General features: G+C 43.4%; 1 protein-coding gene across 4 annotated transcripts in view; it reads right to left on the bottom strand.

Annotated features, from left to right (window-relative positions):
• SCHIP1 (schwannomin interacting protein 1) overlaps positions 1–19,822 on the bottom strand; it is a 151,944-nt gene that overhangs the window by 27,822 nt on the left and 104,300 nt on the right. Inside the window, exon 1 of one of the 4 annotated variants that reach the window (XM_044291808.1) lies at positions 10,112–10,264. The exons of the other annotated variants lie outside the window; for them this stretch is intronic. Coding sequence (XP_044147743.1) covers positions 10,112–10,141 — 30 coding nt within the window. The 5' untranslated portion in view covers positions 10,142–10,264. Of the gene's footprint in view, positions 1–10,111; positions 10,265–19,822 lie in introns of those variants that run through there. 4 annotated transcript variants of the gene reach the window in all.

Raw genomic sequence — 19,822 nt, 5'->3', positions numbered from 1 at the left:
GCATATCGCACATGCTTAAAATTATATCGCAATATAGATTTTAGGCCATATCGCCCACCCCTACTGCTGGCAGTATTTTGTGATGGACTGGCAGTATTTGGCTCTGTTGGGGTGGTATAATATGCCACAATATGGTATAACTGGCCCTGCCTTCCATCAATTTGGCCCCGACTACAAAACAGGGTCACTTTTAGTATTTTACCAGGGCCACTTTAAGTTTCCAGTCCGTTCCTGATGTCATGTGCAATTGGTGTGCATCTGCCTGCTAAAACCATGCTAGATCCAGAGAACAGGGGCGTCCTGTGCCCGCTCTCAGCAGAGAAAGCTGCAAATGTGCAATCACTCTCAATGGGACACCAAAAAACAGAGTGCATGCTTTGCATCACATTTACCAACAGATTTGCACACTTTTTTAAGCTTTTTTCGTCTCGTTCAAGAAGGGGTGTGGCTGTGTGGGAAAGGGGGAGTGGCCTAAATGTGCTTCTGTACACCAAAATATGTGTCAACATTTTGCCACATTTTCAGAGTAAGACTAGGCAAACTTATAGGTGGCTAGACTAGATAGTTTTTCTTTTGGTGTACAGACAAATGTTTTAGCACACAGAAAATATTTTGCATATGGTCTGGCACAGTCCATGCACCAGAATAGTAAATTTGTTTAATATTAAGACTGTGATTCGTATTCTTACACATTGTAAAGTGCCTCATTGTGTCATCAGGACCAGTTAGGGAAAATGGAACTGTAGAAGGAGATCCCTGCTCAGTAGCCCTCTCTAAGCCAGAGCAGAGAGCTTCTGCAAACAGGGTCTTTCATACTGTCTTGGACCATCCATGTGTTGCATGGCTGGCCATTCATTTCACGGTCTGCCATGGCCAGCAGGAGCTTCCACTGTAAGAAAAAGTTTAGCATCAAGAAATTAGAAAGCTGGACCTACGGTGATCAACTGACCACTGAGCAGACCTTAATAAACAAAGAGCTAGCCAGTGCAATGCACCCTGGGAAAAAGCATGTAAATCAGCTCTCCTCCAAAAGGAAGAGAATGGCCTCTAGTGCCACCAATAGTTAGCCATCCTGTTTGTCTGACTCATTAAACTGCCTTGAAACAGGCCTAGGATATCCCTTATCAGGGCTCATTAATGGGTTTAACATGGACGTATAGGTGGCACTAGGGTGATAGTTTTCTTCTTGGGCTACTTTCTCACTGGAGTTTCTCGGTCCGCTTGTGAGATCCGTTTCAGGGCTCTCACAAGCGGTCCAAAACGGATCAGTTCAGCCCCAATGCATTCTGAACGGATAAGAATCCGTTCAGAATGCATCAGTTTGGCTGCGTTTGGTCTCCGTTGCGTTTTTTTAGACGGTCACTAAAACGCAGCTTGCAGCGTTTTAGTGACCGTCTGACTATGCGGAGCCAAACGGATCCATTCTGACTTACAATGTAAGTCAATGGGGGCGGATTTGTTTTTCACTGACACAATATGGTGCAATTGAAAACGGATCCGTCCCCCATTGACTTTCAATAAAAGTCAAGACGGATCAGTTATATAACAGATACAAGCGTATGCATTATTGGTGCGGATCCGTCTGTGCAGATACAAGACGGATCCGCACCAAACGTGAGTGTGAAAGTAGCTTTACCAGAGGAGAGATCATTTGAGCAAGGAGCAGTTACAGTACATCCTCCATCAACATTGGGCTACACTGCCCAAAATGCTAAATTGCTGGTTCTGCTATTAAAGAATGTCCATATATTATTAATAATCTGTCTGTAAGCAAACTCTAATCTCTGAATGGATTAGTAAGGACCATACTGTATGTAAATGTTAGATCACATACAAATCAGGCATGTCCCCGCAGAGAAGGGGATGGGAGGAGGAGATGTCTGATGGACTCGTCAGCTTCGTACTTGGCTGACAAATCTATCAGTCCCATGAAAGCAAATATGGCTGAAAGGAGAGGCGTTTTTCACATGGAGGATCCTGAAGCCAAGTTTACACCTGCAATACTGTAGACGGCAACTACGTATAAGGTTTGAAAGGAAATATCAAGTTTTCATTTTTGGCTGTTCGCACACATAAAAAAAAAATCCAGTGATTTTGAATGGAAATTACGAGCAGTTAATGCTTTGTACATAAAGTGTATGATGGTGGCTGACAATTGAGCCAAATCCAGTATTAATTATGCTCAAGCCATCGTATACTACTGTAGAGCACAGCCCCCTGCTTCTGCTCACTATACATAGCTCTTTACACCAGCGAACAACAGCTCATATAATTGACCCAAAATAAAGTCTCAAGCAGCCTCAAATCCTTCAGTGTAAAGAGGCCGCTGACCAGCGGCAACCATATATAACACAGTAAGATATCTAGCGAGTTGTTATGGAAGCGGGAGGGGCGTGACTAAGGGACTACCTGGTCTTCACCAGAGCCTCTGATAATGAGGATAGGCTTGGGCTGCTAGGGTAGTTGCCAGGTGCCACTTCAGAGCAGTCCCCAAGTCAGTGGCAGCTAACCAGGGGGGGGGGGGTCAAAGGAAGCAAGCACTGAGGTGAAGTACGTGGTCAGGAAGTCCAAAGTCAGGGCAGGCAGCGATCAAGCAAAGTCTGTAAACAAAGTCCAAAGTCAGGGCAGGCAGCGATCAAGCAAAGTCTGTAAACAAAGTCCAAAGTCAGGGCAGGCAGCGATCAAGCAAAGTCTGTAAACAAAGTCCAAAGTCAGGGCAGGCAGCGATCAAGCAAAGTCTGTAAACAAAGTCCAAAGTCAGGGCAGGCAGCGATCAAGCAAAGTCCGTAAACAAAGTCCAAGGTTAGAGGCAGGTGGCAAAAAAGCAAAATCTGAAAAATGCATAAAAAATGCCATAGGCTTGAAGACAGAGGGCGTGTACATGCTGCCTCACGAAGGAGGAGAGACACACCCATGGAAGCCCTAACAAACAGTACAGGACTCAAGAAGGAAGGAAGCTCTGGCACGGAGCATAGATACAACAGTTACGCTACTTGCTGCCCACGCTTGTCAGCAGGAGGGAAAGAGGGAGCCCGCAGCCCATGTCCACGGGAAGGGGCAGCAGCGCCGGCACGGACAGCTGGGCTAACACACGTTAATAAAATCACTTCTTTATTCCATCTTCATAGAAAACATAGTAATAAATTTAATTCTGCTTATTCGTTTTGAGCACATTCTGAGTAAGAGCTTGAAACGTGTAAGCAGAAACAACTATTTTGTACTATGCTCTTAATGAAAAAGGAACAAAGTTAAGAGTTCTTACTTTGTTCACATTATTGACCATTCACCTACACATAAAGCTTTTCTGACGACCATACTACATTGACTACACTTTCACTCTGCACTGGAAGCTACAAACAAAAAGCTACAATATTAAAAGCATTTGTTCTCAACAGCAGGGGATGGCAGAAAAACATAAAGCCTGAAATTAAGTGCGTTTGTTTGTTAGCAGGCCAATTAAATACATGGCCACTGCCAGGGAACTGTGCCAGTCTGCCAAGAAGCTGGAATTTACCTGTGATTAGGAGTTATGATTCTTCGGGTGATAGATATATCTGACTATAATTCACTCTTATTTTTGGCTATAGATAAAGCACCAAAAACATCACCAAAATAGCATTTATGACCAGGATCTTCATGTATTCTTCTGCCCACATACTAAAGCAGATTGTCTGCCAGATAATCGTAAATGATCGTTCGTAGTAACGCTCGTTAGTGATGATCTGGCAGTGTAATACTACTGCCGATTACCCAATGAACGAGCTTCGGGAAATCCAAATCTTTTGCCAGGTTTAAAAATTATCGTTGGCAGGCAGCAGATCGTGGTGTCTAATTCAGAATCAGACTGTCTAATACAGACTTAAGAAACATTCTGGGAAAGATGTTTGCACTGTGCTGTGCTTACAGCAGGTTGTGAAGGGGGCAAATCAATGAAATATGGATAAAAAAACTCAAAGAGAATGTCTAGGTCTTCCATAACAGTCCGATGCAGTGCTCGCATGAGAGTCACAGCTTCTTCAAAAAGCCACCAACCTGATATTGATAACCTATCATGACGCTGCACAACCCTTTTAAGGTGCAACACATTATTAAACGGTAGTTCAAGCTACCAGTGCTGATGCATCTTCTGCCCAAAGGTCAAAAGTGAATGAAGCCAAAACAGCAGAGTCTGCAGATGTTGTACATTTCTTGCTGTCACATTTTCACACATGGCATAATTTTGCAAGATTCTCTGTATAATTTACAATGCATCTGAATGTGGTTTTACATACATGCTGTGGATTTTAGGACAAGATAAATGCTCTATATGTGGTGTATAGGTGTCAGATTTTTACCTCAATTGCAAACAAATTTGTAGCAAATTAATTCTGCCATGAGTAAACTTATCCTATAAGTTCTGGTGGGAGATGCAGCCACTATAGTAGCAGGAAGAACCCTTCATAAGGGTAGCTAAGGAAAGACCTACACACATACAGTGCCTTGCAAAAGTATTCACCCGCCTTGACATTTTTCGTATTTTGGTGCCTCACAACCTAGAATTAACATGGATTGTTTGGTGGATTTGCATCATTTAATTTAGAGAACATGCCCACAACTTTGAAGATTTTTTTTATTTATTTATTTTTATTTTATTGTGAAGAAAACAACAAATAGAACAAAATAACTGAAAAAGTCAATGTGCATAACTATTCACCCCACTAAAGTCAATACTTTTTAGAGCCACCTTTAGCGACGATCACAGCTCTAAGTCGCTTTGGATAAGTCTCTATGACCTTGCCACATCTTACCACTGAGATTTTTGCCCATTCCTCCTTGCAGAACTGCTCCAGCTCCTTCAAGTTGGATGGTTTGCGCTTGTGAACAGCAATCTTTAAGTCTGACCACAGATTTTCTATTGGATTGAGATCTGGGCTTTGACTAGGCAATTCTCACACATTTACATGTTTCCCCTTAAACCACTCAAGTGTTGCTTTAGCAGTGTGTTTGGGGTCATTGTCCTGCTGGAAGGTAGAACCTCCGTCCTAGCCTCAAATCACACACAGAGTAGTATAGGTTTTGCTCAAGAATATCCCTGTATTTAGCACCATCCATCTTTCCCTCAACTCTGACCGGTTTCCCAGTCCGACTGCTGAAAAACATCCCCACAGCATGATGCTGCCACCACCATGTTTCACTGTCGGGATGGTGTTCTTTGGGTGATGTGATGTGTTGGGTTTGCGCCAGACATGGCATTTTCTTTGATGGACGAAAAGTTTAATTTTAGCCTCATCAGACCAGAGCACCTTCCTCCATACATTTTGGGAGTCTCCCATATGCCTTTCCGCAAACTCACAACGTGCCTTTTGTTTTTAGCTGAAAGTAATGTCTTTCTTCTGGCCACTCTGCCATAAAGCCCAACTCTATGGAGCGTACGGCTTATTGTCGTCCTATGTACAGATACTCCAGTCTCTGCTGTGGAACTCTGCAGCTCCTCCAGGGTTACCTTAGGTCTCTGTGCTGCCTCTCTGATTAATGCCCTCCTTGCCCAGTCTGTGAGTTTTGGTGGGTGGCCGTCTCTTGGCAGGTTTGCTGTTGTGCCATGTTCTTTCCATTTGGTTATGATAGATTTGATGGTGCTCCTGGGGATCATCAAAGATTTGGATTTTTTTTTTTTAAACCTAACCCTGACTTGTACTTCTCAACAACATTGTCCCTTACTTGTTTGGAGAGTTCCTCGGTCTTCATGGCAGTGTTTGGTTAGTGATGCCTCTTGCTTAGGTGTTGCAGCCTCTGGGGCCTTTCAAAAAAGGTGTGTATATGTAATGACAGATCATGTGACACTTAGATTGCACACAGGTGGACATCATTTCACTAATTATGTGACTTCTGGAGGTAATTGGTTGCACCAGAGCCTTTTATGGGCTTCCTAACAAAGGGGGTGAATACATATGCACATGCCAATTTTCTGTTTTCTATTTTTAAACAATAGTTTTATTTATCTATTTTTCTCATTTCACTTCACCAACTTAGACTATTGTGTTCTGATCCATCACATAAAATTCAGATTAACAAAACACCGAACTTAAGGCTGTAATGTAACCAAACACGAAAAAAGTCAAGGGGTGAATACTTTTTCAAGGTACTGTAGTAGCAGCTTTATTTGAAGAAATCTTTGCAGCTGTCCTAGTCATCTGAATATATGCAAGAAGCATTATCATGTTCACTGATTTTCAGTTGCAAAAATTTCTACAACAAATCTGAGGCAAGGGAACATTCTTAAAAGTCATTTCGTAGGCGTCTTTTCGCTCCAGCAGAGGTCAATATTCCAATACCTCAAATTACTTTATTTTCTTGCAATGTAAAGGTCTCAGGAATCTCCCTGCCCTGCTGAGCATAAATGCCTGCACCAAGCAGAGTCAAGAACCGTCTATCTGTATAAAACAAAAAGTACTCCCTCTGCCAAATATCTAGAGAAGGAGGGTTTATTAATGTAGTTCTCCTGGTACTGAAGTTACTATGAGGAAGAAAAAGCTGATGTCTCAGCACTGGAAGAACCCTGGATAATATTACTTGGACTAAAGAGGAGTCAAACGATTCTAACGAATCAATTTGTCCTTTTCACCTGTGGGGTTCTGCTAATTGGAAGAAATAGTCAGTGCCCTGTCAATGTTACAGCGGGTGGGCACTTCTTCACCTGCGGGGACAGCCTCCCACAGGTGAAGAAGCTCTGCTGATGTGGACACAAACTTAGGGCTTATGCACACAGCCATTGTCCAGCCGGGCCTGTATTGCGGCCCACAAACAGCAGGTCCGCAATATATAAGCACCGGCCGTGTGCACACCGTATCAAGGAATATGGACCCATTCACTTCATCCAGGAGATACGGTGCAGTCTGTAACGGAGGCTTCCATGGGTTTTCTGTCTGTGCCTCCGCAAACAGTACTTTTTTGCAGTGCGGACTCTCGGATGTGAATCACGGACCCCATTCAAGTAAATGGGTCCACGTCTGAAGATGGTGGCAACGCGGTCGGTGCCCCGCATGCACAGTCGTGTGCATGATCCCTTAGGTCTCTTCCTCATGAGCGATATAGAATGAGTCTGGGTCTGTTCAGGGGAAAAATTGTGTTTTGCATGTAGTTTTCGTCTCATGCACACGACCGTTATTATCTTTAACATTGCCAAGACGGATCAGTCATGAACTCCATTGAAAGTCAATGGGGGACGGATCCGTTTTCTATTGTGTCAGATTGGATCCGTCCTCATTGACTTGCATTGTGGGTCATGCCGGATTCGTTTTGCTCCGCATCCCATAACAGAAAGAAAACCGCAGGCTTGCTCTCCGGTATGAGAACAGAACGGAATGCTTTTTGGTGCATTCCGTTCTGTTCAGTTACGTTTTGTCCCCATTGACAATGAATCGAAATAGAAATGCTAGTGTGAAAGTAGCCTAAACCTTAGGTTGACCGCACACAGTGCAGATTTATGTGCAGAAAATCCGCACAAAAAATTAACATCGATCCACATTATTTGTGGGGTTTTTTTGTTTATTTTTATGCATTTTTTGTGCAGATTTGATGCAGATTTTCCATAGATCTCACCCTTCTATTGACATCTGCACAAGAAAAAGGCAACAACAATTGACATGCTGCGGATTTCCACACAAGAAAAAAAGTAAGGCTACTTTCACACTAGCGTTCGGGTGTCCGCTTGTCAGCTCCGTTTGAAGGGGCTCACAAGCGGCCCCGAACGCTTCCGTCCAGCCCTAATGCATTCTGAGTGGATGCGGATCCGCTCAGAATGCATCAGTCTGGCAGCGTTCAGCCTCCGCTCCGCTCAGCAGCAGGCGGGTGTCCGCCTGGCCGTGCGGAGGCAGGCGGATCCGTCCAGACTTACAATGTAAGTCAATGGGGACGGATCCGTTTGAAGATGACACACTATGGCTCAATCTTCAAACGGATCTGTCCCCCATTGACTTTACATTGAAAGTCTGGACGGATCCGTCTGCGGCTACTTTCACACTTAGAAATTTTTTAACAATATAATGCAGACGGATCCGTACTGAACGGAGCCACCGTCTGCATTATATGAGCGGATCCGTCTCAGACGGATCCGCTCTGAACGCAAGTGTGAAAGTAGCCTAAAGTGTACATGAGATTTGTCTAATCTCACACACTTTGCTGGTGGCACTGTATTGTGCTGCACACATTGTGGAATTTTCCGCAACATCAAGACATCTCCTGTGTTATCCTATGGAGATGAAACGTTTCAATACCTGCATTTTGTTCTGCTGTGGAATATTAATTCCAGAACAGAGCACAAATAATGTTTTGTTGCGGATTTCCGGTTGCTGAATGTCTCCATTCATTTCAATGGAAATGTAATCTGCAAAGTAATTCACAAATACCCATCAAAATTTGCAACATAATCCACAACAAAAAATGCTACTTCGTAAAATCCGCACCTGCAACATGTGAGGGCACACTGAATTTTTTGTCTTTGACGGGAGAATCACTTTATACTTCCATGATGCTTAGCATCTACCATTAGACGACTATGGAGGAGATTTATCAAAGCTGATGTAAAGGAAAACTGGCTTAGTTCCACTTTTCATTTTCCAAAGGAGCTCTGGAAAATGTAAGGTGGAATCTGATTGGGTGCGATGGGCACCTAAGCCAGTTTTCCTTTACACCAGTTTTGATAACTCTCCCCCGATGTGCTTTTCAATGATGGTTGCTAGGAGATGTTGAGTGTTATTCTTTAGTTTTTCTTCACCTGCGGGAACCATTGAAAATGCGCGTCTGTGCAGAAAAAACTGAATGCAATCACAGACAAAACTGATTAAGGACACATTCACACGAAAAAAAAAAAGGCCTTTAAGGCTACATGCACATGACCGTATGTGTTTTGCGGTCCACAAAAAAAAACTAACGGATGACATTCGGATGCTATCCGTTTTATCTTTGCGGATCCATTGTAACAATGCCTATAACGGACAAGAATAGGACATGTTCTATTTTTTTTGCGGGTCTATAGAACGAACCTACTGATGCGGATAGCACATGGTATGCTGTCCGCATTTTTTGCGGACCCATTGAAATAAATGGGTCCGCATCCTATCGCAAAAAAAAACGGAACGGACACGAAAACAAACAACGTTTGTGAGCATAAGGCCTAAAACAGTCAGTTTTTAACGGTTGTGTTTTTCACTGATGCCTTTCTAACAAATGGACATTAAAACGGTCCTCTTTCAATTGTATGGGGGCTGTTGGTCAGTGACAACAGACAGGATGGAATATGTTCGATTTTTTTACGTTCACTGGTAATCCCAAAAAATAAATAAAAAAATGCTGTGTGGATAACCTCATAGACTACAATTGTTCTTAAAATGCACGTCCACTTCTCACTGTCATGTGAATGTAGCCTTAACCTGAACAGACCCTGACTAATTCCGTATTGCTCATGTAAAGCAAGTCTTAAGCTCTAAAATCAATATGGTTTATAGCCCCACCATTATAAGCTTTGTGCCTAGGCATCTTTATTTTTTTCCTAAAATTTTCCCTGGACTAACATTATATAATCGACGTCTGTAAGGTAATGAGCGGCTATCGTGTATGTATCACATCCAGCGCTCAAATGGTGGGGTGAAAGTTTTACTCACAATGTACTGAATGACATACAATAAGTAAAATGCTAATGGTAACCCTACACAGAACTGAAATTTGCTAATATATACTGTCTATATAACATTCACGCTAATTCTTCATCATTACACTAATAGGGAAAAGAATATTAAAATGACAGTACAATAAATATGCACAAAGCGTACATAAATAATGTAATAATATATAGGACACATACTGCTGAACATAGAATTGCATCAGAAACAGTACAACATGCGTGTGATATATACTGTCCTATACAATTCTAATGACGGCTCACATGGCTGGCTTACACCGAAGCACCGGGGGCTCGGAGCATTTTTCGGAAAGGCTGTGTAAGGCAGGAAGGATATGCAATAGCATGGATGTTATGTCAGAGGCAACATAGCAGCACACGCTGCCGTCTCCATGCACAGGCCTGGCCTCTGCCTCGGATAAACAGCGCAGCATACAGTACATGCCCTCATCTTACCTGGTAAGCACAATTCTCCTGGTGTACCATCTCAGAGCATCATACAGCAAGAAGAGATCACAGATGATGCAAATACCAGGCAAGGATTACTGCATCTGTAGACGGGGGACCGAGAGAACGCCCTACAGGGCGAGAGGCTGTCTTGCAGATTAAAATGGATGCTGCTTCTGCTGTTTCAACCTGCGCAATAGCACTGCTCTCCTCAGGGAGCGGGCGAGGAGGCTTAATAGCAACGTGTAGTTGGGACCCAGATGGGGAGGGAGGGAGGGCTAGCTCATCACTTACACAATTGGCCAATTATTCCATGAATACAAAGGAGAGGCTGAGGCTGGTGTGACCTTCGGTGGATCATGAAGGCAGTTAACTGGTGTGGAAAATGTTTGCCCATTAACAAAATAAAATATTAGGGCAGATAAAGGAAACAATAACCCTGTCAACATTCACGAGAAATACTGCCGGCTACAGAGATGTCTGTCAGTTAATGGAAATCGAGGGCGTAAATCTTTAGAATATGAAATATTCTGTGTTTGAGATGGAGAAGAAATGTATGCATCTTGGAAAGTTAAGAGTTAAAACATGCTACATTATCGATCAGGTATTAAAGGGGTTGTCAGACTTTCCGAAGCCTGGAAATGGATTAAAACAATAACAGATTGTGTCCCTACCACTTAAAGAAAAACTCAAAACTGCTTGAGTGAATAAATCACAGTTTTTTCACCATCTACTGGCGAGTGCTGCGGATTATTGAAATTACGATATTCTGGTTGGAAAACTATTAGATCTGTGAGGGTCCTACCAGTGGGCCCCCCACCAATCATAAGAACGCACACCCCTGACATGTGTACTGACGCTCCATTTATCTCTAAGGGAGTTCCGGAGACAGCCTAGTAGAGTGCATGGCTATTTCTAGAGATTGATGAAGCGGCAGTATGCATGCCTGACATTTCAGGGGTGTCCATTCTCATGATCAGTGGGGGTCCCACTAGTAGGACCCCCACTGATCTAACAGTTAACCCCCAACCTTTAGGTAGGGGATAATTTGTCACAACTGGAATACCCCTTAAACCCCGCAGCCCCAACGTTTTCTGTGCTTCTGCTCTGTATTTACAGCTGCAGCGGTAATGTAGCTGTATATGGCTGAGACCGCTGCAGCCAATCAATGCCCACAGTAGTAGACGGGAACAGACTGCTGCATCCAGTGATGTATACGGCTATGCCACTGCTGGAGGTCAGGACCAATGCAGCATGACTTAAGCGGTGGTATACAATCTTATTATTATACTACATTTAGCGACTCTGTGGAAATCAAGTAGGACAACGGATTTATATTCAAATGCTACAATAGATAAGACTGACAAAATAAAATTACACTAAAAACCTAAAGCAGATATAAACCATCTATATAGAGATAACCACCACCATCAAATGAGTACATTCTCCAGGAATAACCCTGCAACACCCTACTAACTTCTGAATGGACCACAGCTCTCCAATCTACGCCATTACCGTTATTCACAACGCAATGCCAAGAACATTGGGGGGGAGATTTATCAAAACTGGTGCAAAAGAAAACTTGCTTACAACCAATCAGATTGATCTTTTCACTATATAGAGAAGCTCTGGAAAATGAATGATGGCATCTGAGTGGTGGCTATGGGCAGCAGTTTTGGTAAATCTCCCTCATTCTCTGTGTTTGTACTGTGATCTGATTTAAGGAAAAACATGAAGTCTAAAGGAAAACTGGCATGTAGCACAAACGACACGTAGCTAGAGGAGCCACCAGCTAGGTTATGTAAGCAGGCTGGCATCCTGTCTTTTCCAGTCCAATGTGCCACAGTGTCGATGCCCTTGTTCTAATTATTAGTGAAAGTTGCTGTTCACTCTGCCTTTGGCAACAACAGCATCACATCTCGCTTCAGCTCCGCACCAAATGCAAGAAATGGAAGAAATAAAGATAATTTAGAACCAGTATCTTTAAAAGAACATGATTGAGATTCAGACGTAATGCTAAAAGCATTGCCAACACATTGGGGGCTGCCAGTTACAATCAGCTGTCGCCCCTCACAACATATACAGAAAGATTTCATTAGAAATTCACTTCCTCCTTTCACAGGCAGCGCTGCGAGGAACAGCACACATTCCATTGCAGTCTGAACGCTGGCTAAACAATCCTTTCAATAGCCATGCCCTGGGACTGGGGCCTTCACAAACAGCCTTATCCCACTGGCTGTGACAGGGCTATTGTCCGCATCGTGAGGCTTCTGGTGATGGAATGTGTACACGGCTGCAGAAGCCATGTGCCCGGGACCTATCAGAATGGATATACAAAAGCCAGCTTTTCATGACGGTCTTTGTACCCCGTCTGTGCTGCCAGAGGATCTGCCTAATTTATGATTAGGCGGTTATTCACTGACATTGTGCTATCCATGGACAGGACTCATACCCATTGACTTTGATGTGTTCACGCATCAGTATTTTTTTACTGACCGTAGGTCAATAAAACAAAACACGGAGACGTGCACTCCTTTGGTACGTGATGCAGACAAAACACGCCCATTGAAGTCTATTGGTCAGTGAAAAATCACTGACACAACCCAGATGGCATCCGTGTTTGGTCCGTTTTTTAACAATGGTAGGAGATGCTCTGGACATTCATTTTCAGCTAATCGGTGTCTGTGGAATTCGAATGTCCCAAAAATTGACACACAGACCCTTCACGGATGAAACACGGACTGATTTTTCCATGGGCATGAAACGGACAAGGAAATGTGAACAAGGCCAAAAACATGCAGATAAGTAACACATGCAGATTTTGGCCCGGATTTTGTGCAGAAATGCAGTGAAATCCACACAGAAAATGCACATACACTATGTTGCGGTGTATTTTAAGGGATTGCTATTTAGGATAATTTCATAATTAATCAGTGTAGTTTCACTAATGTTTTACCTACCATTCCTAGTAGACTTTATCAGGGATAAGGGGTGAATACATAGGATTTTTTTTCCTTAGCAGTTTTGACAGTTTTTTTATGATTTTTTTTGTAATTACTGCATCACACAATATTTTTTATATAATGAAAAATCAGCTAATGCAAAAGACCCAATAAAACATATTTGCTTGATTCAGTGCTAAAATTGTTAAGAGTTTGCATTTACTTACTTAGCTCAGCGAACACTTCTGGACTATCAGATGTATGTAGGGGCTGTGTACAGTACACCTTTATACAGCAGCATGGCTATTGACATGCTATGTACGGTATATACAATCGTAGCCAAAAGTTTTGAGAATTACAAATTATGCTTAAGTTTTTATAATAGCAATTTGCATATACTCCAGAATGTTATGAAGAGTGATCAGATGAATTGCATAGTCCTTCTTTGCCATGAAAATTAACTTAATCCCCAAAAAAACTTTCCACTGCATTCCATTGCTGTCATTAAAGGACCTGCTGAGATCATTTCAGTAATCATCTTGTTAACTCAGGTGAGAATGTTGACGAGCACAAGGCTGGAGATCATTATGTCAGGCTGATTGGGTTACAATGGAAGACTGTTAAAAGGAGGGTGATGCTTGAAATCATTGTTCTTCCATTGTTAACCATGGTGACCTGCAAAGAAACGCGTGCAGCCATCATTGCGTTGCATAAAAATGGCTTCACAGGCAAGGATATTGTGGCTACTAAGATTGCACCTCAATCAACAATTTATAGGATCATCAAGAACTTCAAGGAAAGAGGTTCAATTCTTGTTAAGAAGGCTTCAGGGCGTCCAAGAAAGTCCAGCAAGCTCCAGGATCGTCTCCTAAAGAGGATTCAGCTGCGGGATCGGAGTGCCACCAGTGCAGAGCTTGCTCAGGAATGGCAGCAGGCAGGTGTCAGCGCATCTGCACGCACAGTGAGGCGAAGACTTTTGGAAGATGGCCTGGTGTCAAGAAGGACAGCAAAGAAGCCACTTCTCTCCAAAAAAAACATCAGGGACAGATTGATCTTCTGCAGAAAATATGGTGAATGGACTGCTGAGGACTGGGGCAAAGTCATATTCTCCGATGAAGCCTCTTTCCGATTGTTTGGGGCATCAGGAAAAAGGCTTGTCCGGAGAAGAAAAGGTGAGCGCTACCATCAGTCCTGTGTCATGCCAACAGTAAAGCATCCTGAGACCATTCATGTGTGGGGTTGCTTCTCATCCAAGAGAGTGGGCTCACTCACAATTTTGCCCAAAAACACAGCCATGAATAAAGAATGGTACCAAAACACCCTCCAACAGCAACTTCTTCCAACAATCCAACAACAGTTTGGTGAAGAACAATGCATTTTCCAGCACGATGGAACACCGTGCGATAAGGCAAAAGTGATAACTAAGTGGCTCGGGGACCAAAACGTTGACATTTTGGGTCCATGGCCTGGAAACTCCCCAGATCTTAATCCCATTGAGAACTTGTGGTCAATCCTCAAGAGGCGGGTGGACAAACAAAAACCCACTAATTCAGACAAACTCCAAGAAATGATCATGAAAGAATGGGTTGCTATCAGTCAGCAATTGGCCCAGAATTTGATTGAGAGCATGCCCAGTCGAATTGCAGGTCCTGAAAAAGAAGGGCCAACACTGCAAATACCGACTCTTTGCATAAATGTCATGTAATTGTCGATAAAAGCCTTTGAAACGTATGAAGTGCGTGTAAATATATTTTTTACTACATCACAGAAACAACTGAAACAAAGATCTAAAAGCAGTTTAGCAGCAAACTTTGTGAAAACTAATATTTGTGTCATTCTCAAAACTTTTGACAACGACTGTAGACTTTAAATACATAGCGTGCAGGTGCTATACTAATGGCCAACTGCATGGAAATGCCAAGCACGTCTACACTAAAGACGTAGCGGAATGTATTGGGGGTCATTTAAGGTCTTGCTATTTTAGTCGGAAAAAAAAGTTGCAAGTCCATTTTCTGACCATCCGTGTGATGATATTTAGTAGCACGGCCGGTTTTACGCTGTGTTCGGCAGGTGGACGGGACGGGGCATGCTGGCCCCCCACAATATGCTAACATTTACGAATGAAAACAGATGTAAATGTTGGCGAAAAACGGCTGGAGTAGTTTTTACGCCAGGCGTATGGACTGCTGTAGACTTGCCTAACTTATGATGAGGCGAACACCTCTACATAAATTAGCCGAATCTTATGGCAGCGTAAAAAAAAGCCGGTCTTCATTAATGACCTCCACTGCCTCCTTTCAGTTATTAATCATTTCATAATTCCTGCTCAATTCAAATGCGTGAAACGTAAAATACAACTTCAAGCAGACCCTCCTAAAATACTGCAAAGAGACAGAGGAACAGTATAGTTTCCCACCGTTTCTAATAGAATCATCTATCCCAGTAGTGTGGATATACATTTAAAGAAGACTATGCCACTCATGTACAGTATAGCTACATTCTGCAGTGTACATAGACTAAACCTGAATAATATTAACATACTGTAAAATTGTGATAATCGGACTATCCCAACTGCACAGGAAATCACATGAAAAAATATCCTTAGGATAGAATTACTCAGGCTGACATCAGGTTCAGGAACAGGCAATGAGTCATGATTTCCTCCTGAACTGGTGATATAATCATCATTCACACGCCATCAACCATACAGCAATGCAAACTTGACCAATACTACTCATTACAGAGGTTCTTCCCCTGCATTGTCTACAAATCTGATTAAGGCCTCTTGCACACGAACGTTTGCGCCCCGTGGTCGTACTGCGGCCTGCAGTGCACGAGCACAGTCCGCAGCGGATCGCGGACCCATTCACTTTAATGGGTCCGCGATCCGGCCGTTCCGCAAAAAGATAGAACATGTTCTATCTTTTTGCAGAACGGAAGTACGGGACGAAACCCCACGGAAGCACTCCGTAGTGCTTCCGTAGGAATCCGTTCGGTGCTTCCGTTCCATTCCGCATCTCCGGACCCATTGAAGTGAATGGGTCCGCATCCGTGATGCGGAATGCCCACGGAACAGCACCCGTGTATTGCGGATCTGCAAATGCGGTCGGCAATAAGGCAACGGGGCGCACGCGTTCGTGTGCAAGAGGCCTAATATGGCAGTAAGAGATACAGAAAAAGTACCAAGCTTCCTTCTATGTCCTCGGGTGTTAATCTGAAAACCTGGGAGGCTGCTTGACACCTCAATTAAAGGCGTTGTCCGGTTTCCTGCGGATATGTCATGAACACCAGATCGGCAAGGGTCTAACCCCTAGCACCCCTGCAGATCAGCTGTTTGAAGAAAACACAGCACTCACGTGAGTGCTACATTCTCTTAACTTTTATCTGCTCGCTATCAACACTGCAGCAGCGAGCAGTGTAGTTACAGCAACTCCATCCCATTCACTTGAATGGGACAGAGTATAACTACAACTGCTCTTTTCCATTTTATTGAATGGGACAGAGGAGCTGTAATTACACCTGCTCACTGCAATATCAATGATGAGCAGGTGAACAGTGAAGAGCACTGCGGTCTCTTCAAACAGCTGATCTGATATTGATGACCTATTCTGAGCTGGTCATCAATACAGGAAACCAGGCAGCCCCTTTAAGATAGGTCATCACTGTTAGGCAATGTATCTTTACCCACAAGTCACACTCAAACAACAGCTGGGTGACATTATGCGGACAGCAAAGAAGGGGTGAACCAGTGGTAGTGGTTAAAAGGGGTTGAACCCGGACACACCCATATTTTCACCCAGGCAGCCCCCCTGATGTTAGCATCGGAGCAGTTAATGCTCCGATGCGCTCCCTTGCCCTGCGCTGGATTGCAAGGGCTCTTTTATTTACAATAACACACTGCTGGGCAAAAGCCTCCACCTGGCAGCTCCAACTCCAGAAAATGCCTTTGCCCTGCACGATTTGGCGCAGGGCAAAGGAGAGCATCGGAGCATAAACTGCTCCGATGCTCAAGACAGGGGGGCTGCCTGGGTGAAAATGGGGATATGTCCGGGTTCAGCTCTGAACCCGGACAACCCCTTTAAGCCATGGCATAGCACATCTTAGCCTATGTCATAAAAATAAATAAATGAATAAATAAAAATATGTAGGTATGGGTTCAGAAAAAATATTTAGTTGCTTACCACAGGTTGTGTATTACATGCCAATATCAAGACAAGCTTAGCTAAGGCTATGTTCACATCTGCATCAGAGGGTCAGTTGTAGGGACTTCCATTACACACACTGGCAAAAATGATTGGACAAACTAGTGCAGCATGCTGTGTTATTTTATAAATATAAAGTATGGTGGCTCACTCTGTCTATAGCTGTGGATTGGGTGCTACCAAGCCTAAATGACTCACCCAGTCATAGGAAGGATTAAAAATGTAAAAAATGTTTGAAAGGCTGAGCACTCACCACCTGGGCCAAACAGAGATACGTACACATATAAGTGCTGGTCACGATATTTATTATTAAGCCTGATGCAGATACAACGGCTAAAATATACAGTACTAAAACAATAATACTAAAATCTGACTAGTGATAAACAGTGAAAAACAATATATAGGTAAGAAAGGCATCATACAAATATATAACATGATATAAAGATGTATATTACAATACAGTAAAAGACAATAAATGTCTTCAATAACACGTAAAACCCTCAAGATTGAATATTATCAGTGTTCTAAAATTCGAATTTATATGTGTACGTATCTCTGTTTGGCCCACATTTTTTACATTTTTAATGCTGTATTATTTTGTCTCTAAAAGACAACTTTTCCCATTTTTTTTAATACAAAGTTGTCATTTGACAGAGATATTTCTCACACAAAGTTTGGGTATATGTAAAAATACACCCCATAACACATTGCCCTACTTCTCCCGAGTACGGCGATACCACATGTGTTACACTTTTTTGCAGCCTAGGTGCGCAAAGGGGACCAAATTTCAATGAGTATCTTTTAGGAGGGCATTTTTAGGCATTTGGATTCTCACGCTTTAGGGCCTCTAAAATGCCAGGGCAGTATAAATACCCCACAAGTGACCCCATTTTGGAAAGAAGACACCCCAAGGTATTCCGTGAGGGGCATGGCGAGTTCCTAGAATATTATTTATTTTTTTGGCACAAGTTAGCGGAAACTTTTTATTTTTTTTCCTTACAAAGTCTCATATTCCACTAACTAAAAAAAAAAATTTTACATGAACTTACCAGACCCCTCACGGAATACCTTGGAGTGTCTTCTTTCCAAAATGGGGTCACATGTGGGGTATTTATACTGCCCTTGCATTTTAGGGGCCCTAAAGCGTGAGAAGTAGTTTGGAATCCAAATGCGTAAAAAATGCCCTGTGAAATCGTAAAGATACTCTTTAGAATTTAGGCTGCAAAAAAGTGTCACACATGTGGTATCATCGTACTCAGAAGAAGTAGGGCAATGTGTTTTGGGGTGTATTTTAACATATACCCCCTGCCTTACATAGGGGTGATCAATGACAGGGGGGTGATCAGGGAGTCTATTATGGGGTGATCAGGGGTTAATAAGTGACGGGGGGGTGTAGTGTAGTGGTGCTTGGTGCTACTTTACAGAGCTGCCTGTGTCCTCTGGTGGTCGATCCAAGCAAAAGGGACCACCAGAGGAGCAGGTATATTAGACGCTGTTATCAAAACAGCGTCTAATATACCTTTTAGGGGTTAAATAAAAACGCATCTACAGCCCAGCGAACGATCGCTGCTGGCAGGCTGTAGTTGCACTTGTTTATCTGCTGATCCTGTGAACGCGCACGCCTGTGTGCGCGCGTTCACAGGAAATCTCCCGTCTCGCGAGAGGACGCGCCGGCGCGTCCAGGAGGAATTACAGGGCCGCGGCCAGGACATGATCCTGCATGCGGCGGTCCTGGACTGGTTAAAGAGGACCTTTAATCGGTCCAAACATTGTGAACTAAGTATCATGACATATACAGTGGCGTCCAGGGATCTTATTGCACTTACTATTATCCCTGGGCGCCGCTCCATTCTCCCGTTATGTCCTCCGGTATGTTCAGGGACTTGGTTATAGTAGGCGGAGACTTAGGGGACTTGGTTATAGTAGGCGGAGTCTGCCCTTGTTCTGCTGGGTGTCTCCTTCTCCTAGGCTGTAGCGCTGGCCAATCGCAGAGGTTTTTTCTCCCAGACTGTGAGCTCTGTGATGCGATTGGCCAGCGCTACAGCCTAGGAGAAGGAGACGCCCAGTAGAACAAGGGCAGACTCCGCCTACTATAACCAAGTCCCCGAACATACCGGAGGACATAACGAGAGAACGGAGCGGCGCCCAGGGATAATAGTAAGTGCAGTGAGATCCCTGAGCGCCGCTGTATATGTCATGATACTTAGTTCACAATTTTTGGACTGATGAAAGGTCCTCTTTAACTTCTAGTAGCTATAATAAAGGAATGGCACAACATAGAGCCATAAGAATAGATGCTCCAGAATTGGTATTACATGGGAAATACATGAAGCTATTAAAACAGGCATGTCAGGAATGGTGACAGGTCCTCTTTAAGGCTAGGTCTACACAACGACATTTGTCGTGCGACATTTTGTTGCACCAATGTCGCGCGACAATTTTTATAATGGCAGTCTATGGTGTCGCACTGCAACATGCGACATGCTGCGACTGCGACAGTCGCAGAAAATCCATTCAAGATGGATTTTTCTGCGACTGTCGCGTCGCAGTCGCAACATGTCGCAGTGCGACACCAT

This window comes from Bufo gargarizans, chromosome 4 (genome assembly GCF_014858855.1).
Source record: "Bufo gargarizans isolate SCDJY-AF-19 chromosome 4, ASM1485885v1, whole genome shotgun sequence".
Lineage (NCBI taxonomy): Eukaryota > Metazoa > Chordata > Amphibia > Anura > Bufonidae > Bufo > Bufo gargarizans.
Note: the sequence above shows the minus strand (reverse complement) of the source record. Positions and strands in the feature narration are given on the sequence as shown.